Genomic DNA, 25,290 nt, shown 5'->3' with positions numbered 1-25,290 from the left:
AGGTCCATCTAGTCAAAGCTATGGTTTTTCCAGTAGTCATGTATGGATGTGAGAATTGGACTATAAAGAAAGCTGAGTGCTGAAGAATTGATGCTTTTGAACTGTGGTGTTGGAGAAGACTCTTGAGAGTCCCTTGGACTGCAAGGAGATCCAACCAGTCCATCCTAAAGGAGATCAGTCCTGAATACTCATTGGAAGGACTGATGCCAAAGCTGAAACTCCAATACTTTGGCCACCTGATGCAAAGAACTGACTCATTGGAAAAGACCCTGATTCTGGGAAAGACTGAAGGTAAGAGGAGAAGGGGACAACAGATGATGAGATGGTTGGATGGCATCACTGACTCAATGGACGTGAGTTTCAGCAAGCTCCAGGAGTTGGTGAAGGACTCCTGGGGTGATGGACTCCTGAACTTCCACAGGAAAGCCAGACATGCTGCAGTCTATGGGGGCTGCAAAGAGTCGGGACACGGCTGAGCAACTGAACTATTTCATAGAGTTACTATAAAAAGTAAAGGATAAGTATTTAAAAACTTTAAACTACTTAGAACAGCACCTGGAACATAGTAAGTGCTGAATAAGTGTGTGGTGAACAAATAAATAAAATGCCATTTAACTCATGTTAAAGGAGCTGATCTGGGAATTCCCTGGTGGTCCACTGCTATGGCCTGGGTTAAGGGTTCAATTCCTGGTCGGGGAACTAAGATTCCACAAGCATTGTGGCGTGGCCAAGCCAACAAACAAAAAGGACCTGATCTCTTAAATGTTTGCAAGGGTTTGGAGAAACAGGCTCTTTCAGACATTTGAAGTGGAAGAGCAATTTAATACTATTTATTGAAACTAAAAAACTCATGGGGTTGCAAAGAGTTGGACACAACTTAGTAACTGAACAACAACAACGACAACAATGTCTATATATTCTGGGGCCTAGGAATTCTACTTCCTGTAGCTGTCCTAGAAAAATATACCTACTTGTGTGTGATGAACTTCATGAAGGTATTTTCACTGCAACACAGTTTCCAATAGCAAAACCTGAAACTGACCTAAATGTTTAATAATAGGACCATTACATTTAAGGTTGCAAATTGATGGCCCTTAGGCTAAGTTTGTCCTGCACCTATGTTGTGCTTAGCCTGAATACTGTTTCATAATCTTGAATTAGTTGCCAATATTAAAAATTTAGATTTATGTCATAAAGATCCAGGTTTTCAAATATTCTTAAAACACTGGCATTCAAGTTAACAATCCTTTGGTCTGTGTAGCTACTTCTGCTTAGAACAAAACACACCTGCTCCACTTCGTCACCTTATTGAATTGTTGCTTGCATATCCCCTGTAGGCAACAGAGTTTGAGACTTTGGCAGCTATATTATGGCTCCGGCAAATAACGAATTGTACGTGTGAGGTAAATACAATATAGCAGATGACTATGTAGTGGTGTGAAGGATCACCAAGACATGCTTTGGGGTTAAAAAAAAAAGAGCAAGCAAGAGGTAGAACCATTATGTATACAATAATGCTATTCTGGTAAACAAAACATTATATATTTGTATGTACACACTACAATGTAAACTATAAAGTTCAGGGATCTTTCCATTTTACTGTTACGTCCCCAGTACCTAAAACAGTCCCTGGAGTATACTGGGTTCTTAATACATAGTTTTAAAATTTTATTTTGGCTGCACTGGGTCTTCGTTGCAGCACGCAGGCTTTCTCCAGTTGTGGTGCCCTGGCCTTCTCTTATTGCAAATGGAGTACAGGCTCAGTTGACCTGCAGCATGTTGGATCTTAGTTCCTACCAGGGACGGAACCCACATCCTCTGCGTTGGAAGGTGGATTCTCAACCATTGGACCACCTGGGATGTCCCTCAATTTGTTGTTGTTTAGTTGCTAAGCCATGTCCAACTCTTTTTGAGACCTGCCAGAACTGTAGCCTGCCAGGCTCCTCCCCCTCCATGGGAATTCCCAGGCAAGAATACTGGAGTGGGTTGCCATTTCCTTCTCCAGGGGATTGTCCCGATCCAGGAATAGAACTCACGTCTCTTGTTTCCTGCTTGGCAGGCAGATTTTTACCACTGAACCACCTGGGCTTCCCAGTCCCTCAATACATTATTTGTTTAATAAGTACATAGAAGAGGGAGTCAGAGGATGAAAGGGCTGGATGGCATCATTGATGTAATGGACATGAACTTGGGCAAACTTCAGGAGATGGTGAGGGACAGAGAGACCTGGCGTGCTGCAGTCTATGGGGTTGTGAAAAGTCGGACATGACTGGGTGACTAAACAACAGTGTATAAATGTATAAAGAGTTGTGGAAGATACACACTAAATAAGTGATTAATTGTCAAAGTACTGAGATTTGGGAGGGGTGGTGGTCAAGGGAGTTTTCGTTCTGTATAGTTTGACTCTTTTACAAGGAGAACACAATATAGTATTACTTGCATAAATTTAAAAAAATTAAAGAAAAGCAGTCCAGCACAATATACCCAAGTAATCAAACCAAGATTTAGAGTGAGGCCCAACTGAAACCATCTAAAGAAAAATGAATGGGGTTAAAAATAAAACTTGGTGCTTTTGAGTGATGAAAGCTAATCAAAATACTTAGCTACCAGCTCAGAATTAACCAGCAGGGTGATGAGTCCGCAGAAAACACTGATGAAATCCGTCCACTCCGCATACTTGATGAGGCTCCATCCATAACCACAGTCCTCCCTGGTGCTATCATATTTTCTGATTTTGGGGTTTTGTTTCTCGATCCTGTGTCCTCAAGTTCATGAATGCCTTTCGCATAATGTATCAGAAAGTGACCAGCTTGGGAAGTTTTTTAAATAGGAAAAAAAAAAAAAAGAAGAAGAATTAATAAGCTGGGGGTAGATGGCAAAGACAGGCAAAGAGAAGCGCTTTAATGTCAATGTTTGGAGATCACAGACATTTTCCCTCAAAAGGAGGATAGGCCTGGCTCATGTTTTCAGAGGCATCGAGAATAGACTGGTCTCAGCGGATTCTGAGGTGTCAGGGCAAAGGAACCACCCCACGGGGGCCTTCTCAATGCTATGTTTGGAAGCAGCTTTTCTCTCTCCAGGTTCAACTATCATTAAACAACCTTCCTTCTTATCGTCCATATTTGGAGTCAAACAATCCTCAACCACCCAGGGGCAGGATGTTCAGAGCTGTTCCGACACAGCAGGAGCAAAGCCAGTGGAAAGGTTCAGACGAGTCCAAACGGTGCAACAGGCAGAAAGCAAAGCAAACTCTGTTCATCACGAAGACACAGTGTACGAGCGCGAAGGTGTGCCTGTCCTGGGTTGCCCCGGCCCCTGCACGGCTGGGAGCCCGGCCTTGACTGGGCTCTACTCAGGTCAGCGGGTGGCTGTTTGCTTCACAACACCGGCGTCCTCAGCCGCACCAGGCCTGGGACAGTCTTTTGTAAGATTTTTGGCAACGGCTCTCCAAATCTGGACCTCCAGCCGTCGGTCTGGAAGTGCCCAATCGGGAAACTACAGACACCTCAGAGGGAGCAGAACACCACAGACAGCTCCGCCCCCGCGGCCTTCCACAAGCACTTCCGCCGGAAGTCGAGCGGACCAACAATAGCGTCGCACGTTGACGTCACGTGTCCGCCGGAAGTCTGGGGACGCGCCCTGGAGGCGCCGTCCAGGACGCAGCTGGTTGGTGGCAGATCCTGGCGGTAAGTCAGCCTCCGCTGGGGTGTTAGGTACCCGGGCTGGCGCAGGGTCGTATGTCTCCCCGTCTGACCAGTCCTTTCCCGTTGTGTGTGGGGCTGCCCGGCGCCCAGACACCCTCCGTGTACCCTCCGATCTTTCTAACCCCGCCCCCCAGCCCTGCTTTGGCTCCCGGGGAAATGGCCGGAGCTGCTGGGATCTTCGGACGGAGTGTAGCCTCGGGAATGCCCTTCTGTTGGGTCCCCAGCGTGGGCTCCTTAAGTATAGGGATAAACACCGAGATCCAAGTCTCTTGGATTATTTCTTCCCGATTAGCTTTTTTGCCCTCTCGAAATCTTAAAGGGGGCACAATATCCTCTGACTTTCACATTCTTTCCCACAGTAGAGTCCGCCCCCGACTCCTAGTCTGTCATATCGTGTGTGTTGAATTGCTGTCTCTGCAGCCAGATCCAGCTTCCTAGGGGGACCATGTCTCCTGTAGCTTTGGGTGCCACTCGTTGCGTCAGGCGCACGCTGCTGCGCAAGAGGAGATGCCGTTTGAGTTCTCCGTGAATGTTCGGAGGAGTAACGCCAGAGCTGTCCGCTGAAAGCTATCCAGACAAAAGAAATATGTAGGCTGGGGACCCCGAATCACCTCGTGAGAATTACTGCTCTTTATTTCTTCTGTCTTATCTCGTGGAGAGTTTCCAGTTTGGTTATCTCATTGGGAAGTTCTGCCCAGAATCATATCTGCCAAGGCCCAGAGTAACCGTTACCAGTTTCTTAATACTGGCAATGGTCCCCAAGGGTGGTCCCTAATTGTTGGGGTCACTGGCCTGGAGGGTTGCTTCATAAGACGCCATTACTGATCCTGACCCCTGACCTCCTCTGCTGGACCCTCTTTCCAATAGTATTGCCAGCAGATTCTCTTGGGTACATTTCATATCAGTGTGCTATTTGAGGGAAGACGGATGCTTTCTGCATATTCTTCCCCACTGATTTTGGGATTTGCAGGCAGGAAATGCCACAAGGCAGACCACAGTGGTTTGATTAGGAAACTCTTGAAGGGTGACCAGCTGAGTAGCCCCACTGAGAGGCAGTTGGTGGTTGAAGGCTGAAGAATTCTGTTTGAGGAGCCACTTAGGGAATCAGTGTCTGTGAATATGCATTGGACTATATCCCTCAGTAGCAGTCACACTCTTTCTGTTTTTCCGTAGCCCCAGGATGGACTTTCTGGTCCTCTTCTTGCTCTACCTGGCTTTGGTGCTGCTTGGTTTCGTGATGATCTGCGTAGGCTCGAAAACCCATTACTTGCAAGGCCTGATCAGCAGAGGGTCACAGGTAACAGTGATGCTTGGAGACCACTTGGATACCACCAGTCTGAAAGGCTTGGGCTTCTTGAGTGGCGCTAGTGGTAAAGAATCCGCTTGCCAATGCAGGAGATAAAAGAGATGCAGGTTCAAGCCCTGGGTCCGGAAGATCCCTTGGAGGAGGGCATGGCAACCCACTCCAGTGTTCTTGCCTGGAGAATCCCATGGACAGAGGAGCCTGATGGGCTACAGTTCACGGGGTCACAAAGAGTTGAACACGACTGAGCACACACACACACACACACACACACACACACACACACACGGCTCACCAGTTTTCCATCAGAACGAAAAGATGATGCCATTTTTCTTTGTTCATTCACTTGCTCTTTTACTTATGGTAGTTGTGGTATATTCCAAAGCTATCATTCTCAAGACTGGCTGTTTTTCTCTGGATTTGATGCCTGTAATTGGGCATGGATGTGAGAAGTGTATGCATGGAGGGCCCTGATGGGTGAAACTGGGGCTTGTGTGAACAGAAAGCTGAACATCAGGCTGCCCACACTCCTCCAGGGATCAGAGAGAGCAGAATTGGGGTAAAACGCCTTGGGAGGGAGTTGGCTGGGAGGGACCCAGGCTAATTCCCAGTGGACTCTGGGACCTAGGATTGAATGCAGGGCAGGGAAAGGTTTTGTTAGCAGTTCACATTAGCGTCATCTGACCCAGCCCCTCTGCTCACTTCCCTTTGCCTGAAGACTCCCAGTTGGTGCCTTGTGTGAGGTCAGGGTAGAAATGGAGGAGTGGGCATCAAAGGAAGGCTTGCTGCAGGAAGCCCTCCTCTGTTCTCACTTAGATCAGTTTTCTGCTCATAAGCAGAAACACGCCTTAGTATTACCAATATTGCCGGTTGAAAGTGAAGCATCTAGTTTGTTTAAGAGTTGGGGGCGGGTAATGAGAAATGAAACTGAACCTTTCTCTTTTGTTTTAGATATTTTCATATATAATTCCAGAATGTCTTCAGAGAGCCATGCTAAGAGTGCTTCATTACCTCTTCCATACAAGGTATTTCTATTTCAGAGTTTTAAGTATTAGTAGTATCTTCTATCGGAGAAGGCAATGGCACCCCACTCCAGGGTTCTTGCCTGGAGAATCCCAGGGATGGGGGAGCCTGGTGGGCTGTCGTCTATGGGGTCACACAGAGTCGGACACGACTGAAGTGACTTGGCAGCAGCAGTAGCAGTATCTACTATTCTGTTTAGCTTGTTAGCTCTTGCTGTCCTCTGGCTTCAGGAGGTTCCTTGTTCGTTTCCAGCGTGTTACAGGGCACGATGCTGGAGGGATCAAGAGTCCTGGGTTCAGACCCTCTACTCATGGATAATCTGCCTTATATCTTTGGGGTTTCAACATACCTAATTTTAAATAGAAATATTTAAAGAATGAGAAAATATTGACACGGATTTCTATAAAAAGAAATGTATCTAATACTGAGACCTCAATTCCCAACAAAGATGATGATGATAATTGATAACATTTATTGAATACTTACTGTGTGGTAGGCAGTAGGTGAAAGGTTTCACATGATTACTTTTATCTCAAGCCCAAAAGAAATGGTGTCCCTTGGTTCACTTTCCATAGCATCAGTTCAGTTCAGTCGCTCAGTTGTGTCTGACTCTGCGACCCCATGGACTGCAGCGTGCCAGGCTTCCCTGTCTGTCACCAACTCCCGGAGCTTGCTCAAACTCATGTCCATCGAGTCAGTGATGCCGTCCAGCTGTCTTATCCTCTCTTGTCCGCTTCTCCTCCTGCCCTCAATTTTTCCCAGCATCAGGGTCTTTTCCAGTGAGTCAGTTCTTTGCATCAGGTGGTCAAAGTATTGGTTTCAGCTTCAGCAGCAGTCCTTCCAATGAATATTCAGGACTGATCTCCTTTAGGATGAACTGGTTGGATCTCCTTGCAGTCCAAGGGACTCTCAAGAGTCTTTTCCAGCACCACAGTTCAAAAGCATCAATTCTTCGACGCTCAGCTTTTATGGTCCAACTCTCACATCCATACATGACTACTGGAAAAAACATAGCTTTAACTAGATGGACCTTTGTTGGCAAAGTCATGTCTCTGCTTTTTAATATGCTGTCTAGCTTGGTCATAGCTTTTCTTCCAAGGAGTGAGCATCTTTTAAATCCATAGCATGCTACAGGTTTTTCACAGAGAAGCCCCTGTGAACAAGTCGTCTACCTATTTCTTCCAGAAACTATACCTTCGTTATCCTGCATCTCATCTTGCAAGGGATGGTTTATACCGAATACACCTGGGAAATATTCGGCCTCTGTCAACAGCTGGAGTTCTCTTTGTATTACCTTTTTCTGCCTTATCTGCTGCTGATTGTAAACCTGGTTTTTTTCACTCTAAGTTGTGTAACCGACCCTGGTAAGTTGAGGCTCTTAATATAGAAACTGGTGACTGCTCAACTGTCCGACTCGTTGACAGTGTTACAAACAAGTAGTGATCTCTCTAAGGGCTTTGCAGAAGATTTGCTATGTAAGGTGTGCCTGAACGTTCAGGTTTGTTTGTTGTAAATTTTACTTATTTATTTATGGCAGCGCGGAGTCTTTGGCGCTACTCGGGCTTTGCTCTCGCTGTGACGAGTGAGGACGCCTCTTCGTTGTGGTGCGTGGGCTTCTCTTGTTGCTGAGCACAGGCTCTAGGGCCCATGGGCGTCAGTGGTTGCGGTTCCCGGGCTCTAGAGCACGGGCTCAATAGTTGTGGTGCACGGGCTTCGTTGCCTTTGAGGCATGTGGGATCTTCCCGGGCCAGGGATCGGACCCATGTCTCCTGCACTGGCAGGCATATTCTTTACTGAGTTGCCAGGGAAGCCTGACCTTCCGTTTTGAGTGTTTTCTAATTTTATTTTTGTCCTTCTTCACGCACACAGGTGTACTTTCTTTTAACTTTATTTTTTGCTTCTTTGCCTCACAGATTATTTAAAACTATTTAAAAATTGCCATACACTTTTATTTTTTGATACTTTCACTTAATTGTATTATCTACAGAGCTTTCAGTCTGTAGGATACATTTTCTTTTAAATGGTTAGTGATATTTGCATTATGTCCAGGTATGTGGTCAGTTTCTGTAAATAATCCATGTGTTCTTAAAGAGTATATATCATCTAGTTCTTAGATACAGGCAACTGTATAAGTCTATTAGATGAAGATGTTAATTATGTTGAGATCTTTTAATATTCATACTAAGTTTTTTTGATTGATTACTCAGAGAGTATGTGATCTCATTCTAATGGTAGGTTTGATAGATTTTTTTCCTTCACATATTTTGAAGCTGTTAAATATTTATGTGTATAATAGTTATACATACTCAGGAGTATTGAAGTTTAGGATTAGTATTATCTCTGGATTCTTTTTTCTAAATATAATGAGCCTCTCTGTTACTAGTAATGCACTGTTCTCAAGGCTCCTCTGTCTGATATTATTACACTGTTTTTTTGCTGGATACTTGCTGGGTATTTTTTCCCCATTCTTTTATTTTAACTTCTATTTTTGAAAGACAAAATGTATACTACCTAATGAATAGATGAAAAGAGACACACCTCTTCAGTGGAATGTTACTCAGCCATAAGGAGGAATAGGTACTTATACCTGCTGTAACATGGAAGAACCTTGAAAACATTATGCTCAGTGAAAGAAGCCAGGTAAAAAAAGACCACATATTGTATGATTCCATTTATAGGAAGTGTTCAAAAAAGGCAAATCCATAGAGACAGAAAATAGATTAGTGGTTGCCTGTGGGACTAGAGAGAAGTGAAGATTGACTGTTAAAGCATTTCTTGTTGGGGTGATGCAAATGTTCTGAAGCTGTTTGTGATGGTTGTGCAACTCTGTGACTATAGAAACCATGGAATTGCACACTATAAACAAGTCGGTTGGTTTTATGAACTATATCTCAATAAAGCTGTTAATTTAAAAAATAAATTATTTGGAATGCTAAACATAGCAATGTTAGTTGTATTTTGCCAGGACAGATTGCTTGAACACCCAGTCGACTGTGTAGCTCAAAACTGACAACTTCCCCTTCCTTTTTTCAGGTACCATAACAAAAGCAAACGAATTACTGTTCCTTCAAGTTTATGAATTCGATGAAGTGATGTTCCCAAAGAACGTGAGGTGCCCTACTTGTGATTTAAGGAAACCAGCGCGGTCCAAGCACTGCAGTAAGTCTTCCTTGGCGCCTCCAGCTCTGCCCTCGCCCAGCAGACAAGTGGGTTCTGTCTGTCAGAGAATATTACATACATCTAGAAGCGGCCACTGCTGGTAGGGACCTGATCGTGGTTTCTTTAACATACCTGGGGGGGTGAAGCCTTGTGTTCTCATGAGCAGCCTTCAGCTCTGGGTCCAACAGCCTGTCCTTGGTGGCTGGGCTTGCTGCCCAAGAGATGCTTCTGTGGGATGTTTGCGTTTGCTGACTTCAGTCCTGGCAGAGCCTACCCTCTTAGGGCATGCCCGAGATACTGGATCACTGCTGTCCAACAGAAGTGTCCTGTGACCTGCGTAGGGGATTTTAAAGTTTCCAGTAGCTGCACCGCAAAAGTAAACAAGAAATAGACAAAATTAATATTATATGTTTCATTTAACCTAACATACCTAAAATACCATCTTAACGTGTAATCAATATAAAACATAAAAATATCACTCATGGATTGCTTATGTTCTCTTTTCATATTAATTCCTTGGAACTCAGTGTGTTTTTTACATCACTGGTACATCTCAGTCAGTAAACATCAATTTTTTATTGGACATTCTTGATGTGTATTTAGAGTTCATAAAGTTTATAGTTGGAAGAACTGATTCATACACCCAGGCTCTTCTAAACATTGGTAATAGTTTTTCAGTGACTGAGTCAGTACCAAAACATCCTTTTCTTTTAATATCCACATCTACATTGATATGGTTCATCTTTATCCAAAAAATTGATGTGACTTTTAAGTGGAAGCATGAGCTTTAAAATTTTTACCCTGCGGTTCTGGCGGCAGCAGCTGCCGTTTCCCCCGGCCTTCAGTGCTCATGCCCGTGTGTCGCGTCCTCGGGAGGTGTGCCCGGTGTCCTTACCAAGGACCTATGGGGCTGTGGCTCCCCTGTTGCTGTGCAGGTGTGTGCAACCGGTGTGTGCACCGGTTTGACCATCACTGTGTATGGGTGAACAACTGCGTCGGGGCCTGGAACACCCGGTACTTCCTCTCCTACCTCTTGACGCTGACGGCCTCGGCTGCCACCATGGCCGTGGTGAGCACCGTGTTCCTGGTCCGGCTGGTGGTGATGTCAGACGTGTACCTGCAGACCTACGTCGATGACCTCGGCCACCTGCAGGTTGTCGACACTGTCTTTCTTGTTCAGGTAACCGCATCGCGGGCTGTTTGCAGAACAGCCACTGCACTCAAGGTGGTCTTCTGCCCATCACTACAGACCCTCGGTGGTTCCCCTGGTCCCCACAGCCTCCTCCCCACATCCCTAATGCCCGGCTCCCACCCATCTGTCCTCTCTATCGTTGTGCTATTTCGCGATTGTCACCTCCGTGGAACCCTACAGTGGCAGTTAGGGGTTGGTTTTTCCCACTCGCCACAGTTGCTTTGAGATCCACCCAGGTGGCTCTGTGTGTCAGTAGCTCATTCCTTCTTCCTGCCGCACCATATTCTGCGGTGTGGATGGGTCAGTTTTATCAGTTACCATTTGAGGGACATTTGGGTAATGTCCAGTTTTGGACTGTTACTGCTGAGGCTGCTATGAACTTCCATTTATAAGCTGCTGTATGAAAATAGGTATTCAGTATGATTGTGGATTGTAGGATAAGTCCATTTTAGGGTGTTGGTGTGTGTGTGTGTGTTATGCCCTCTAATTATTTGATACTAGGATAACACATTGTAACTATATGAGGTGACTGATGCGTTATCTAATGTTACTGTGATGATTTCACTGTGTAATATAGATAATCATGTTGTATGTTACATTGTTACACCTTAAACTTTCAGAATTTTATTTGTCAGTTATATCTCTATAAAGCTGGGAGTGAAAAGAAAATTTGAACTATCTTGGACAAAAATAACTGGAAATTATTCCTCTCCCAACAATTTCACTCTCCAGAGGCAAACACCTTTATAGTTTGTTGTTTATTTCAGGCTTTTTTCCCCCTGTATCTGTTTTATATGGCCATACACCTTCACAGAGTTAGCTTTATTTTTACACAAACAGGATTCCATGGTGATTTTTCCATTTTGTTTTTCTCAGTGGGCAATATATTACCAGCATCTTTTCCAAATTAATGCACAAACATTGACCTCACTTTAATGGCTCCTTATTGTTCCATAGCATAACTATCCCAGAGTTTTGTTCTACCTCCTGGATGGACATTTAACCTGTTTCTTTTGGGAAGAGGGGCTGATGCTACAGTGAATACCCTTGTACATGTATTTCTGTGGTCATATTGTTTTCAGAGAGAAACTGATCTTTTCTGTCTGGACTTTATGTTGATGTATGAACTAAGATCTGCATTTATTTTTATTTTCTGCATAGCCACCTGGCATAACACCATTTCCTGAGTGCCCTTCCCCTTTTCCCTCAATGTACGCACTCCGTTTATCCCATATGAAGTTCTTATACACACCAGGATTTCCTCCTGGGCTCTTTGTCTATGCCCTCTGTGTCTCTGATTGTCCTCAGTGGGTCAGAGATGGGGGAGCCGGGGAGGCAGCTCTGCCATGTGTGTGGACAAGACCCTGGCTGGTGGGGGTGACCCTGACTTAGGTCACAGCCTGGCTGTCTAACATGCTGCTTCTTCTTTGTCCCCAGTACCTGTTCCTGACCTTCCCAAGGATCGTCTTCCTGGTGGGCTTTGTCGTGGTGCTGAGCTTCCTCCTGGGGGGCTATCTGTGCTTCTCTCTGTACCTGGCTGCCATTAACCAGACCACTAATGAGTGGTACAAAGGCAGCCGAGCCTGGTGCCAGCACTGTCCTCACATGGCCAGACCCCCAGCAGCGGAGCCCCAGGCCTACCGGAACATCCACTCGCATGGGCTTTGGAGCAACCTTCGGGAGATCTTTCTACCTGCTACTGCACGTTATGAGAGAAAGAAGAAATAGGGATGGGAAGAGTGTTGCTGCCTTTTAAATATAGTATACATTTATTTATACACATGGATACGATCTAAGCATTGGTTCATTTGTTTTTCTGGTTTTCACTGTGTTTATGAGTTGGCTTTCAGTGGCTAAGGAGAGGAGGGGAAATTAGTATTTGCTGGGTGTCTAATCCTTGCCAGGTACCCTGCTAATAAACCCTTTCATCCTCTGTTCATTCAGCTGGCTGAACAGAGCATCTCTGAAGTCCTGGTGCCAAAGGACTCAAAGGTGACTTCTCAGAGGTTCCTCTTGACCTTGGTCTCCGGCTGGGGACCTAGATGGGAGGGGCCTCATGGCTGTGTCCACCGATGTGCAGGAGGGTCCCTGTGATTTGGAATTGTCCCTGGATGCACCCTCTTTGATGTCCTTTCCATCGTCCCCAGGGAAAGACCATGGCTTTTTTTAATTTTTATGTCCTGACCCACATCCAGCATCCTCACCTTGACCCACCTGCACATCTCTGTGGCCTCTTGCCTGCCCTCCACTGGCCTCTTGTGGCCACACTCAAGTCATTTCTGCCCTATTTTTAAAACCCCGAACTAAGCCCCAGTTAATTCATTGCAGAAAGATGAACGCAAGGAAAAAGAGATTCACAGAAGGTGCTGAGGGCTTTTAGATTTTCAGATCTTAGTCTTCAGGAGCAGGATACCGGTTTCCTGCGGCCCTCCCAGGCTGGCCGCGCCGCTCCAGAGGGCACTGGGGAATAGGAACTGCGGGTTAGGGGGTATCATTCCGCGTCATTGCAGCCCTGAGAGCTAAGACTAGATTCAATCTTGAAAGTGAATGAATGGCTGAGGCCTGAGCCAGGGCCCTGCACCACCACCCTGTCCTTGGAAAAGCTCAGTGAAATCAGGCGCGCAAGCTTTGAACGCCGCGTGGAGAAAGCGAGGGGAGCCCCGGGAGGGTCTTTGGGGCGTGGGTGGGGGGCAACGGGCCCTGGGAGCCTTGGCCGGGGGTGGGGGGGTGTGGCTCCCCTCGGCAGGGGCGGGGTCAGAGTGGGCGGGGCCGTCGCTTCCGTTCCCGCGGGCCGGGCCGCCAGGGGGCGCGCCCCCTGAGGGCGGGCCCTTGCCGCCGCCCGCGCTTGGCCCTTGCGGGCCGCCGTCGCCGCGCTCAGACTCCGCTGCAGCGCGGCCCCGCGGCGTCTGGTTCACAGGACTGTCGGTGGCGCTGTCGACGCGCAGCTGTGGTGCCCGCCGGCTGCCGACGGGGGCAGCGATGGCCCCCTGAGCGGGCCCGAGCGGGCGGCGGCGGCGGCGGGCGGGGGGTGTCGCGGCGCAGGCCCGGGGTCGGCGGGCGGAGGCCCGGCCGCGGCCTCTTTGTCTCGGCGGCGGCGGCGGCGGCGGCGGCTGTCGCGTCCGCGGGGGCCCCGGAGCGGAAGTCCGTCGGCGCTCCCGGCGACCCGGCCGCCGCGGCCGCACCATGAGCGACATCCGCCACTCGCTGCTGCGCCGCGACGCGCTGAGCGCCGCCAAGGAGGTGCTGTACCACCTGGACATCTATTTCAGCAGCCAGCTGCAGAGCGCGCCGCTGCCCATCGTGGACAAGGGCCCCGTGGAGCTGCTCGAGGAGTTCGTGTTCCAGGTGCCCAAGGAGCGCGGCGCGCAGCCCAAGGTGCGCCGGGCGGCCGGCAGGCTCCCCGCCCCGATCCGTGAACCCCGGCTCCCTTCTTCCCTTCCTGGTGACAAGCGTAGACCACCGCGAGCTCCCTTCGGAGCAGCGGCTCTGCCCTAGCCCTCGGCCTGGTTCTTTCAGCAGCTGCCAATTTGCCCGTTTTACGGGGTGTGTGACCCCCACGTCTCCAAGGTTTTGTTAAAGGAAGAGACCGTAGGTCACCGTGAATCCCACAGGGTGATGCATAATGACGCAGAGGGACATTTCCCTACGTTTAACAGTCTAGTTCTACTCCGTGGGACCCGGGCTTTAGGAAGGTGAAAAGTTCCCTGAGGGAAAATAGTGTGTTTTCTTACCGTGTGAATTAATTAATACACTTCATTTCTCCCCGCTTCTCCCGGATTTGTTTTACAGAGATTAAATTCACTGCAGGAGCTCCAACTTCTTGAAATCATGTGCAATTATTTCCAGGAGCAAACCAAGGACTCTGTCCGGCAGATTATTTTTTCATCCCTTTTCAGTCCCCAAGGGAACAAAGCGGATGACAGCCGGATGAGCTTGTTGGGAAAACTTGTCTCTATGGCAGTGGCTGTGTGTCGAATCCCAGTGTTGGAGTGTGCAGCGTCCTGGCTCCAGGTACTTCTGCAAGTCTCTGAAGATGTTTCTTTCATAGCTCAGTTGGTAAAGAATCTGCCTGCAATACAGGAAACCACAGTTCGATTCCTGGGTCGGGAAGATCCCCTGTAGAAGGGATAGGCTACCCACTCCAGTATTCTCCAGCTTCCCTTGTGGCTCAGCTGGTAAAGAATCCGCCCGCGATGCAGGAGACCTCGGTTTGATCCCTGGGTTTGGAAGATCTCCTGGAGAAGGGAACGGCTACCCACTCCAATATTCTGGCCTGGAGAATTCCAGGGACTATACAGTCCATGGGGTTGCAAACAGTCAGATGTGACTGAGTGACTTTCACTTTGGTTTCTAGAGAATTTTTTCCCCTATGTTAAAGAATCCACAGAAAATAACAAAAATCTGTACATTAGTTATCCTTCAGTAAAAAAAACAAAACAAAACAAAACAAAAAAACCCACCTGCCTGTTCAGGAGATGCAGGAAACACATTTGATCCCTGGGTGGGGAATATCCCCTGGAAAACTTAAGTGGCAACCTACTCCAGTATTCTTGTTTTTTATAGTTAGATCGGTAAGCCTATGAGTTGTTCCAGAGTGCCACTTCTAAGTTGATTGCTCTTCTAATGGATATGGACATAGAAGCCTTCTAGAGTATTTTTAAATATCTAAGGGGAAATAAGGTAAACCCGCTTGCAGATGCAGGAGACATAAGAGACATGGGCTCGATCACTGGGTCGGGAAGATCCCCTGATGGAGGAAATGGCAGCCCACTGCAGAATTCTTGCCTGGAGAATCCAATGGACAGAGGAGCCTGGGGGCTACAGTCCATGGGGCCACACAGAGTCGGACACGACTGAAGCCAACTTCACACACACGCACAGTAGATTGTGTTAGGTAGTTTTTTGGAAGATCTATTTTGTTTTGGTTTTTTGTTACTCAAGGTTGTTGAAAAATTCCTAATCCATTTAGAGTATTATTAACTCAAAATTTTTATTAACGTGGTCCTCAGCAATGGCAACCCACTCTAGTACTCTTGCCTGGAAAATCCCATGGATGGAGGAGCCTGGCAGGCTGCAGTCCATGGGGTCGCAAAGAGTCGGACACGACTTCACTTTCACTTTTCACTTTCATGCATTGGAGAAGGAAATGGCAACCCAGTCCAGTGTTCTCGCCTGGAGAATCCCAGAGACGGGGGAGCCTGGTGGGCTGCCGTCTCAGGGGTCACACAGAGTTGGACACGACTGAAGAGACTTAGCAGCAGCAGCAGCAGCTACGTTAACAGAATTTACCACATTCAGTTTCTCAAACTTGCCTCATTCCCAAGGACTTGATGACATTTGTGTTTTTAAAAAACTTATCTCAATGTTTTTTCCTGTGATCTTTTTAGTCTTTAACATTTGGCTAGTAAAAATACATATTGTTCTCTGTAGCACACAGGTAGATCTTAGTGAAATGAACCTTAACTGTCACTATTCTGATTTCTGGGGCCCCTGAACTCATCTCTCGTGTTGTCTTTAACCTCGAGATAACCTCTATCCCTTGGCAACCTAGCTTAAGTTTAGCGCCTTGAAATTGATCCTGTGGTTTTGCATTTATCTCTTGCGGTGCTGTTGTGCTGGCATTCTAGCAAAGTGAAAGCAGATGTTAACAACGGGAAAGGGTCTTGTGGCGTGGGTCAGGGTTTGACACCCAGTGGCATGCGCTGCAGCTTCCTCCGAGGAAGGGTGTAAGAGATGGCTGGCTTAGTGCCTGAATGAACAGCCTGGCCTGACACCCTGCCAACACCCTGACACCCAGGCCCTGTTTCAGCCCTGGAACTGGCATCCTGAGCAACTGCTGAATGTGGCTACAGGTTGGCATCTGACCAGGAGGGCAAAAGGACCGGAGGGTGGTGATGTATCTGTACTGGGAGAAGATTGTAAGAGAAATTGATAGAGTGCTGCTGTACGTCACATGGCAGTTCACAGACTCTCCTAGAGCACATCAAAGTGATGCCAACTGTTAATTTTTACCTTTAGAGTCTTACCTGTAGGGTTACAAAAACAGTCATTTCCCCACTTGAAGTCAAGAATGATTTTTCCCAAGTAGACTTCAAAGCAGGGGTCAGCAGGCCTTTCAGGTAAAGGGGCAAGACAGTCAACCTTCTAGGCTTTGCGGGTCCTGTGATCTCTGTCACCCCTACTCAGCTCTGCCCTTGTGGCGCAGGAGCAGGGCTGTGTTTGAATAAAACAAAAGGAGGTGGCAGGAAGGATTTGGTCTGCAGGCTTTCACTTGCCAGTCCCTGCTTCTGAGTAAGCTGGTCACATCTTCCCTTCCTGGGAGGGGTCCTGCCGGTTCTGACCTTCACTGTATGTTTATGGTTGCTCGTCTGCTGGCGCTCCGCACCTCTACTTACATGGACTGTGGCTTCTTTCCAGCGGACGCCTGTGGTCTATTGTGTGCGGTTAGCCCGGGCCCTCGTGGACGACTACTGCTGTCTGGTGCCAGGATCCGTTCAGACACTGAAGCAGATATTCAGCGCCAGCCCTCGCTTCTGCTGCCAGTTCATCACCTCTGTCACCGCACTGTACGACTTGTCGTCAGGTAAACTTTAAACAGGTTGTTGCACTCAAAACGGCTTCAGCTGATGGCCAGTGGTATGTACACTGACCACCCAGCCAGCAAATGCTTTGTTTTTTTATTTTTCCCTCTGCAGTGTATATTTTATTTCAGGCTAAAAGCTAAAGGCATGGGTTACTTAGATCTCTGGGATTTCCTAATGGGGAATTCTCCTTAGTGAATCCCATCTGGCTGACTCTGAACAGTCCAAGTGGCAGAGAGCCCAGCAAGCTAGGGTCTGGTGTCTGGGATGGGTGGCTGGACTTGCGAGCACCCCGCCATGGCAGGGCACCTTTCCTGGCCCTCTCCAGAGAGGCGTCCCAAGAGTGCTTAACAGCTGGCAACAGTGTTCAGGTCCTTTGTCTTCTCATAGGAAAGATTTAATTAAAGCAATTTCACAGCATCGCAGTTGCCCTTTCATCAGTTACTCCAGCGCAACAAGAACAGAAATTGGTTTTAACATTGGATTAATAAATGGATTAATTAACATGTGGAGAAGGAAAGAGTGTTCACAGAAGACCACTCGTGTGCTCGAACGGACATGAGACGGGGCATTTTTCTCTTAGGTCAGCTTGCCAGTCTGATATGTCAGTGATGTCTGTTTTCTTTTTTAAACCACTGCCAAGGTGTGATTGGCATACAAGAAGCTCTCTGTGTTTGTATGTGTGTAACACGATGAGTTTGGAGCCACGAAAATTACAAGCTGCAGGGCGGTGGCCCAGAGGGCGGGCATGGGGTCCACCAGCAGCATAGCAGTTGCTGCGGCCAGCGCTCGGGTAACGGAAAGGCCTACCTGGGGTGTTTCCACCTCCAAAACCCCAAAATGGAAGGAGCTCACCTAACCAAAGAGAACACCCTCTTGCCTGATGGGTACAGAGAACTCGGGTCTCCCCGAAGCAAGATTGTGGAGATGGGCTCCTCAGGTACACACACGTGTGTACACAGAGCACATGTGTACACAACATGTGTACACACACTGCCTTCAGGCTCTGGAGATGCCTCAGCTGAGGTGTGTGCGGGGCTGGGGAGGGGCTGGGTTGCTGGAAAAGTGGGCCTGGGACTTGGCGTTTCCCAGACGGACACGTCTTGGGAAGTCAAGGGGACAGAGTCAGTCACCAGTGTTTACCTTGCCAAGTCCAACTCCTAGACAGCTGCTGCCTCCTGATACCGTCATTGCATAGCAGCAGGGAATGGGCGGCTCATTCACAAAACAGCAGATAATCTTAGGGCAGAGGCCAGTGGCCCCTGTGAAAGAGCATCTAGGGAGCTGACACCGATGTGGGACTCACTCCCCCCAGCTCTCCGCTCTCAAACGTGGCCCTGGGCCACAGCAGTCTGGCAGGGACTCCGTCAGCCTTAGCTTTGTCATGAGCTGAAGGCTGCACAGCCCCAGGGACGAGAGGCCGGGGGTCTGCTGCTGTGTGCACAGATAGCCCAGGGGCAGTGTGCTGCCATCCCAGGATAGGTGGTGTCGCCTCGCAGTTAAAAGCCCCCTGGGGTCAAGCCTGGGCCCACCATGTACTTTTTTTTTTTTCTGCCACGCCATGCGGCATGTGGGATCTTCCCTGACCAGGGATTCAATCCGGGCCCCCTGCACTGGGAGGGAGGAGTCTTAATCCCTGGACTGCCGGAGAAGTCGCTCCACCGTGTACTTTTAGTGAGTCTGGAGGAAATGACTTCGCATCTCGGTGTCTCAGCTTCCTTATCCTTTGTATAATAGATGAGTTGTTTGAGGGTTGAGTTAATCCGTGTGAAGGAGACTGGTGCCTGGCACGTGGTTAACTCAGAATGAGTGTCAGCATTTGTCATTATAATTTCTCTGTTTTGCTGTGGAATGTCCCAGATCTTGGGGATCACAGGAGGCCAGGCTTAGCTTAGACAGGGGCTGGCAGCTGACATTAGCAGTGGACAGATCACTGTCTGGACTCTGAGCTGCTCCCCGAAGGCCACCATAACGGTCACTGAACCGGTTCGGTGACAGAGGTGATGAACTGGCGGCAGAAGCGAGGGCTGGTGCTGAATGTCTGCTTCAGCGTCTGAACGGATCCTGGTGCCAGACAGCAGGAGTCGTCCACGAGGGCCCGGGCTAACCGCACATGATAGACCACAGGGGTCACCAAACACGGACGAAACCTACTCCCAGGGGAGGGAGGAAGTGTGGCAGCGGTTTTAGATATAGATTGTTACTGTTGTTCAGCCGCCCAGTCGTGTCTGACTCTTTGCGACCCCATGGACTGCAGCACACCAGGCTTCCCTGTCCATCACCATCTCCCAGAGTCTGCTCAAACTCATGTCCGTTGGGTTGGTGATGCCATCCAACCATCTCATCCTCTGTTGGCCCCATCTCCTCCTGCCTTCAATCTTTCCCAGCGTCAGGGTCTTTTCCAATGGAATAAAACCCCCCTAGATACAGAGAGTGGATTCATTTAAATTGACACATGGAATCTTCAAGGCATAATGGAGTTCTTGGGAATTTTCGACTTAACATGTTTCTGGAGCCCTGCCGTGGCCAGGCTGAGGGTCCCGGGACGCTGAGTCAGGTGAGAACCAGCCCTCAGGAGGGGTTGTTCCAGGAGAGGAGTCGGAGGTACACCATCTTCGGGAGAGGACAGAGGCACAGGGAATCGGGTGGTGAGTCCTGTGAGCTGGGAGGTCCATCTTCCCGTCTCCTGTCCCCGAGGACCCTTCTGAATGCATCTTTGTTTGCAGACGATCTCATCCCCCCATTGGACTTGCTTGAGATGATCGTCAACTGGATCTTGGAGGACCCCAGGTTGATCCTCATCACCTTCCTGAATACTCCAATTGCTGCCAACCTCCCGATAGGATTTTTAGAGCTCACGCCGCTCACCGGATTGATCCGCTGGTGCGTGAAGGCCCCCCTGGCTCACAAAAGGAAGAAGAAGACCCCCTTAGCCAATGGCCATGTCGCCGCCAAAGTCCCAAAGGACTCGGGCGGGGCGGAGCGGGACTCTCACCTCCTGTACTCCAAGCTGCACCTGAGCGTGCTGCAGGTGCTCCTGATGCTGCAGGCGCACCTGACCGAGAAGAACCTGTACGGCCGCCTGGGGCTCGTCCTCTTTGACCACATGGTCCCGCTGGTGGAGGAGGTGAACAGGCTGGCGGACGAACTGAACCCCCTCAACGCCTCCCAGGAGATCGAGCTCGCCCTGGACCGGCTCGCACAGGCTCTGCAGGTGGCCATGGCCTCCGGGGCCCTGCTGTGCACGAGAGGTGGGTGATGGCTGGCCGGGCCCCCTGGGGTGGGGCCGCCACCCCCTCTAGGGAAGGAAATAGGGGCTTCCCCCCAAAAAAGAACCTAAAAAAAGAATTGAAAAAAGAAAACAAACAGAAAATAGGGGCTCGTGGACAAGGACTTCTTTCCTCTGGTTTTAAAACGTCTTGCCTCTTGGTGACTGCAGGGAGGAGGGCAGAAGTCCCAGGATGCCTCCAGGTAGAACCCCGCGGTGAGACATCCCGGTGTCTCCTGGCTGTTGTGCTCAGACCTGGGGCTCCTCCAGAGCGTGGATAATAACAGCTTCATGTCCTTCCTCCAAGGGAATCTTCTTTTTGTGCAGTTCTTTCCTTTTGTGGCATAATTTATATACAGTGGAACGCACAGTCGAGTGCAGGAAACATTCCCATCACCTGTTTAGGGGGTTCCTCAGTTCTCCTGTGTTCAGTGCTGGAACTTGCCCGGGAGCATGACCTGGTGTTGATGACATGCCCGCCTTTGCTCTTTGACTGCCGGCTCCCAGCCCTTGATGGCAGCCCCATGGGTGACCCGTGTGCCTCATATCTCCCTCTTAGCCTTGATCCACTTTCTTTGGGCCCTTCCCCACCCATCTGATGGATCCTCAGCAGAGCCGCCCCCTTTCCTAAGTGACGTCTTCTCTTGGGGGCCTGTTGTGTTAAAGCAAATACGGAAGAAAAATGAGAACCCAGTTTCTGAGCAGTGATAGATGAGAGCGAGGCACTGTGATTATCCTGCCGGTGGCCTTGAACATCCGGGAGCTTCTCCCCTTGTCATTTGCTGGCTGTTCCTTAATTCTCTGTCCCTTTAATTTCAGATGACCTGAGAACCCTGTGCTCCAGGCTGCCTCATAATAAGTAAGTGCCCTCCCCAGACTCCTGGCTGGGCTGGCGTGGGGGTAGAGGCAGGGGTGGGGGGTGTGCAGGGCAGGGTGGACCCCTTGTCCTAGCTTCCTTGGGTAGAGCTGGTCAGCAGGGTCTAGGGCTTCTGTGTGTAAGGGATCCCCCCAGGCCCTGACGATCAGTGTAGGGAGGAGGTGGATGTGGTAGCGTAACCCGCAGGCGAGGAAGCCCCCGCAGAGCGTCCATCGGAAGGGTGAGAAAAACGGCCGTCTTGCTGAGTGTCAGTGGAGAAGCTGGAGTGAGCTGGGGTGTCCTTTGATGTTGTTATTTAGTCGCTCAGTTGTGTCTGACTCTCTGCGACCCCATGAACTGTGGCCCGCCAGGCTCCTCTGTCCATCGAACTCTCCAGCAAGAGCACTGGAGTGGGCAGCCATTCCCTGCTCCCGGGGATCTTCCCGGCCCGGGGCTGGAACCTGCATCTCCTGCTCGTCTCCTGCCACTCAGGCAGATGCTTTACCGTCTGAGCCACCGGGGAAGCTCCTGAGTGTCCTTAATCGCTGACAAAGTCAGTGTGGGTGTGTGTCGTCATGCTCTTGTGTCACCATTGGTGACATTACAGTGACACAGCCCTTAGGGAGGCAGGACAGGGACACGGCCCTGGGCCACAGCGTGTGGCTCAGGCCAGCGCCCTGACATTGGGTGGCACAGACCAGGTTCCGAGTGCGGTTCTGCCTGTGGCTTTTAGTGGCGCTGGGCCACCTTGTCACCTCTGTCTCCCCCTCCACTGCTTTACGTGCCTCCAGGGTCACAGTCAGGTTTAAACGAGCTGGCGTTTGCAGAGTTCCTTGTCCATGGTGCACGGCCGTCTCCCCCTCAGTGGTGGCGGTTCTTGTCCTAATTTGGGGGAAGGCTGTGGTAAAAGTGGTGAGCAGGAACCGTGTGGTCACACAGCTGCTGGGGAGAATTCCAGCCTTGCCACTGCCTATCTATATGGCCTCAGGCACGTTCTTGCCCCCTTCGTTTTCTCTGTAAAATCAAGAAAACCATGGCACCTGCCTCGGGGCCCCCCTGCCTCCCGTGCCCTGCTCCTGATCATGGCATTTTTGTGACGATTAATTGAGTGAACACAGAAGAAGCAGGTTGCACAGCACTTGATAGGCAGGAAGCACCTAAGGAGCATTCGCTGCTGTCCTGTCTCCCATCACCTTGTAACCCAGGTGTGTCTCTGAATCAGGTTAATTTCATTGAATCCAAGAAGCAAAGAACTGTGTGTACAAAGCTGTTTCATGCAAAGGCAGTATCACTAATAGCAAAGAAGCTGGAAGCAACCTCACCCTCCCATCCATAGGGACACTTAGGAAGTTGGTAACGTTACATTGGAAGTGTGGGCACTGATCAGTTCAGTCGCTTAGTCGCGTCCAGCTCTGCGTCCCCATGGACGGCAGCACCCTCTCCCCTGTCCATCCCAACTCCTGGAGCTGGCTCGAACTCATGCCCATCAAGGCAGTGATGCCGTCCAACATCTCATCCTCTGTTGTCCCCTTCTCCTCCTGCCTTCAGTCTTTCCCAGCATCAGGATCTCTTCTAATAAGTCATTTCTTCGCATCAGGTGGCCAAAGTATTGTGCGTCTTTGCTAAAAACAGTAAATGTACATAGCTGAACGCAGCGTGCAGGTGGGCGGGTTTACAGGAATGAGAATGGTCAAGTTAAGTTAGTTGGATGATTAATCTTCTTTCCGAGGGTTTTTCAATACGGAGGAATGTTCCTTCCCCTTGGTTTTTAACATGGATGGTGGGGCTCCAGGGCCGTTGTTGGCAGGCAGTGAGGACAGAGATGAGCGTGCCTGGCGGCCCCACCGCACAGTGTGTGCGCCCAGTTGCCCAGGGCACGACCTACCAGCCCTGCCGGGGCCTGGGAGGGCAGGCAGGTGTGACCGGCTGAGCGCAGGCTGAACTTGAGGTCAAAGGATGGGCCAGAGGCTATTCCCCCGGCTGCTGGCTAGAGGGGCCGGGGGGCTCCAGGCAGGCGTCTGGGGGGTGAAACAGAGGATGAAACGCATTGGTTCCTAGGGGAGTGAAGTGGCCCCACTGGAGAGACTCCAGCAGCAGAGCAGGGCCATGTGAGGGGACGGTGTGGCCCTGGGCGACAGGGACGCTGAGGGGCATAGAGGGGGCCTGGCAGACGGGATTCCCTAGCTGGGTGAGACAGTGGAGACCCTGGGGTGAGGCTGGGAGAGCAGAGGTCAGGGGAGCGGGGCTGGGGAGGAAGCCTGTGTCCCGAAGGAGGGGATTGGTTTTAGGCTGAGTCCCTGCGGCCCAGCTAGAGGTGGTGAGGAAGTTAAGACGCCCCGCTAATTGTGCTGGGAGGGGAGGGCGGGTCAGAGAGGACAAGAGGAAAGAGAGGAGCCTCTCCCGGGGGGTCCAGAAGGGGCCAGCGGTGGAGGTGACATTGAATTCATGAGGACTTCCTGGAGGCAGAGGCTGTGGACGTCCTGAACTGCAGAGAGGAGGGTGCAGACCCAGGAGGAAGGAAGTTGAGGAGGGGAGGACTAAGGCTCCTGGGGGTGGGAGTGGGATGGGAGGGGCCCCTGAGAGTGGTTGAGGACTGGGTCCAGGCCTGGGCCACCTCAGGACGCTGGATGCCAGGGTCACGTCCAGGGCCAGCCGCCTGTGGCTGTGCTTGGTGTTTAGCTGGGACTCAGCCATTCGGAATGCCTCGGAGAGGCGTGGCCCTCCGTCCTTTTTTGCTGTGGCTCCTCCGTCACAACGACCCCCCGGGTATGGATGGCTGAGGCCGAAACAGACATTGATCCGCGCTTGTCCCCGAACCACAGACGCCGAGGCCGTGTCCGGAGCGCCTGTGGACCGCAGGGCCCCTGCTCCCCGGCGCTGTGGACAGGGTCCTGTCATTTGCCACTGTGGCCTCTCCCTCTCCAGGCCCCCCCAGTCCACATCCCACCGCCTCCAGGTCACCCCCTCCGTCCTCCTGTGCACACAGCCTTCCTCACCCAGGGGCCTGGTGCCGTCAGCCGCCTGCCGCCTCCTGCAGTGGCCCTCAGCAGGCAGGTGGCGCGGTTGGAGCCGGCGCACCCTAACCCCTCTCCTTGTCTCCGCAGCCTGCTCCAGCTGGTGATCTCGGGCCCTGTGCAGCAATCGCCCCACACGGGGCTTCCCCCTGGGTTCTACCCCCACATCCACACGCCCCCACTGGGCTACGGGGCCGTGCCAGCCCACCCGGCTGCCCACCCCGCCCTGCCCACGCACCCTGGGCACACCTTCATCTCAGGCATGACCTTCCCGTTCAGGCCCATCCACTAGCCTGGCTCCATGAACTGCCGAGTTGGCATCGTGCCTTCCGCGCCTGGTTTGGAGGAAGCCTTCCCGGGAGAGGGTGGTGAGCGGAGAGGAGGCCGTGGGGGCGGCCAGGCGACCCCTCCTCACCACAGGATCCGGTTGGTGCCAAAGTTCAGTGATATCAGCATCTAGGCACCTCCTCCCTGTCAACATCTGTAAAAGTCCAGATGCGACCAACAAAAGGAAAATCGCCCAGCCCTCTGCAGAGCTGCGTGGGCACCTTTAGAAGCTGCCAGGACCGTGAGCCTGTGGTCCAGCGTGTCGTTGCAGACGCACACCCTGAACCTGTGCCAAGGGGCGTGGATGGGGGACCAGCATCGCCGAGCCCACCTGCCTGGCTTTCCTCCCTGCGGGTGGGCTGCATCCCACCGAGACACAGGCCATGCCCACAGTTCAGGGAGCAAGGCTGAACCACTGGCATCGCAAGCTTGCACCCAGCACTTGGTACAGGTCAGGGAATCCTGTGAGTGTGACCCCAGCACCGAGGAGAGGAACTTCTCTGTTTTATTGGATTCCCTAAAGTTTCTTTTCATATGTTCAAATAAATTTTTTCTAAACCGTCTCGTAGACCATTATGGAATGTGTTTGAAAACTTACTGGCCGGGCCCCTGGAAGTGTCCTCCCCAGTCTGCCGAGGTCCTGGTCAGAAGACTGGATACGATTCTAGCCGCTCCTGTTGCCAGAAACGCCGCAGATGCTCCCCACCCTGTGCCGAGCGCCGGGGTCTGTCTGCTTCAGTCACAAGTCCTTTCTGCCCTCAGGGACAGAACTCAGGCCTCACTTACTGGTTTGGGGAGGAGGGATAGAGACTCAGTAACCCCATCGCTGGGCTCCCCTAGGCTGAAGGTGAGGTGTGAGAGGC

General features: G+C 50.6%; 2 protein-coding genes across 5 annotated transcripts; both read left to right on the top strand.

Annotated features, from left to right (window-relative positions):
- Window positions 1-3,629: 3,629 nt before the first annotated feature.
- Window positions 3,630-12,109, top strand: ZDHHC4 (zinc finger DHHC-type palmitoyltransferase 4). Of its 3 annotated transcripts, none has more exons than XM_068968787.1 (8): window positions 3,630-3,686; window positions 4,125-4,292; window positions 4,878-5,001; window positions 5,959-6,032; window positions 7,216-7,394; window positions 9,064-9,189; window positions 10,125-10,369; window positions 11,819-12,109. In XM_068968787.1, the coding sequence occupies exons 2-8, from the start codon at window positions 4,234-4,236 to the stop codon at window positions 12,107-12,109; spliced, it is 1,098 nt and encodes a 365-aa protein (XP_068824888.1). In that variant the 5' UTR covers window positions 3,630-3,686; window positions 4,125-4,233. The 3 variants fall into 3 exon arrangements, with proteins under 3 accessions (XP_068824888.1, XP_068824889.1, XP_068824890.1); XM_068968788.1 differs by having other exon boundaries at window positions 3,638-3,686; window positions 4,064-4,292; XM_068968789.1 differs by lacking the exon at window positions 3,630-3,686 and having other exon boundaries at window positions 4,159-4,318.
- Window positions 12,110-13,564: 1,455 nt separating this feature from the next.
- On the top strand, window positions 13,565-24,931 carry INTS15 (integrator complex subunit 15). 2 transcript variants are annotated; one of them, XM_068968818.1, is made up of 7 exons: window positions 13,565-13,756; window positions 14,228-14,392; window positions 16,799-16,964; window positions 19,689-19,752; window positions 19,984-20,213; window positions 21,050-21,089; window positions 24,191-24,931. In XM_068968818.1, exons 1-7 carry the CDS (start codon window positions 13,565-13,567, stop codon window positions 24,390-24,392), a joined length of 1,059 nt encoding a protein of 352 aa, XP_068824919.1. In that variant the 3' UTR covers window positions 24,393-24,931. The 2 variants fall into 2 exon arrangements, with proteins under 2 accessions (XP_068824919.1, XP_068824918.1); XM_068968817.1 differs by having other exon boundaries at window positions 14,171-14,392; window positions 19,689-20,213.
- Window positions 24,932-25,290: the final 359 nt, after the last annotated feature.

Source organism: Capricornis sumatraensis, chromosome 3 (assembly GCF_032405125.1).
Source record: "Capricornis sumatraensis isolate serow.1 chromosome 3, serow.2, whole genome shotgun sequence".
Classification (NCBI taxonomy): Eukaryota; Metazoa; Chordata; class Mammalia; order Artiodactyla; family Bovidae; genus Capricornis; species Capricornis sumatraensis.
Note: the sequence above shows the minus strand (reverse complement) of the source record. Positions and strands in the feature narration are given on the sequence as shown.

Bases quoted from the DNA above. Each gene is read 5' to 3' on its own strand.
- ZDHHC4 (XM_068968787.1), top strand. From the start codon at position 4,234: ATGTTCGGAGGAGTAACGCCAGAGCTGTCCGCTGAAAGCTATCCAGAC. The intron at 6,033-7,215 runs GTATTTCTATTT...TATTTCTTCCAG, and splicing joins CATTACCTCTTCCATACAAG to AAACTATACCTTCGTTATCC. The intron at 9,190-10,124 runs GTAAGTCTTCCT...GTTGCTGTGCAG, and splicing joins AGCGCGGTCCAAGCACTGCA to GTGTGTGCAACCGGTGTGTG.
- INTS15 (XM_068968817.1), top strand. From the start codon at position 13,565: ATGAGCGACATCCGCCACTCGCTGCTGCGCCGCGACGCGCTGAGCGCC. The intron at 20,214-21,049 runs GTGGGTGATGGC...CTTTAATTTCAG, and splicing joins GGCCCTGCTGTGCACGAGAG to ATGACCTGAGAACCCTGTGC. The intron at 21,090-24,190 runs GTAAGTGCCCTC...TTGTCTCCGCAG, and splicing joins TCCAGGCTGCCTCATAATAA to CCTGCTCCAGCTGGTGATCT.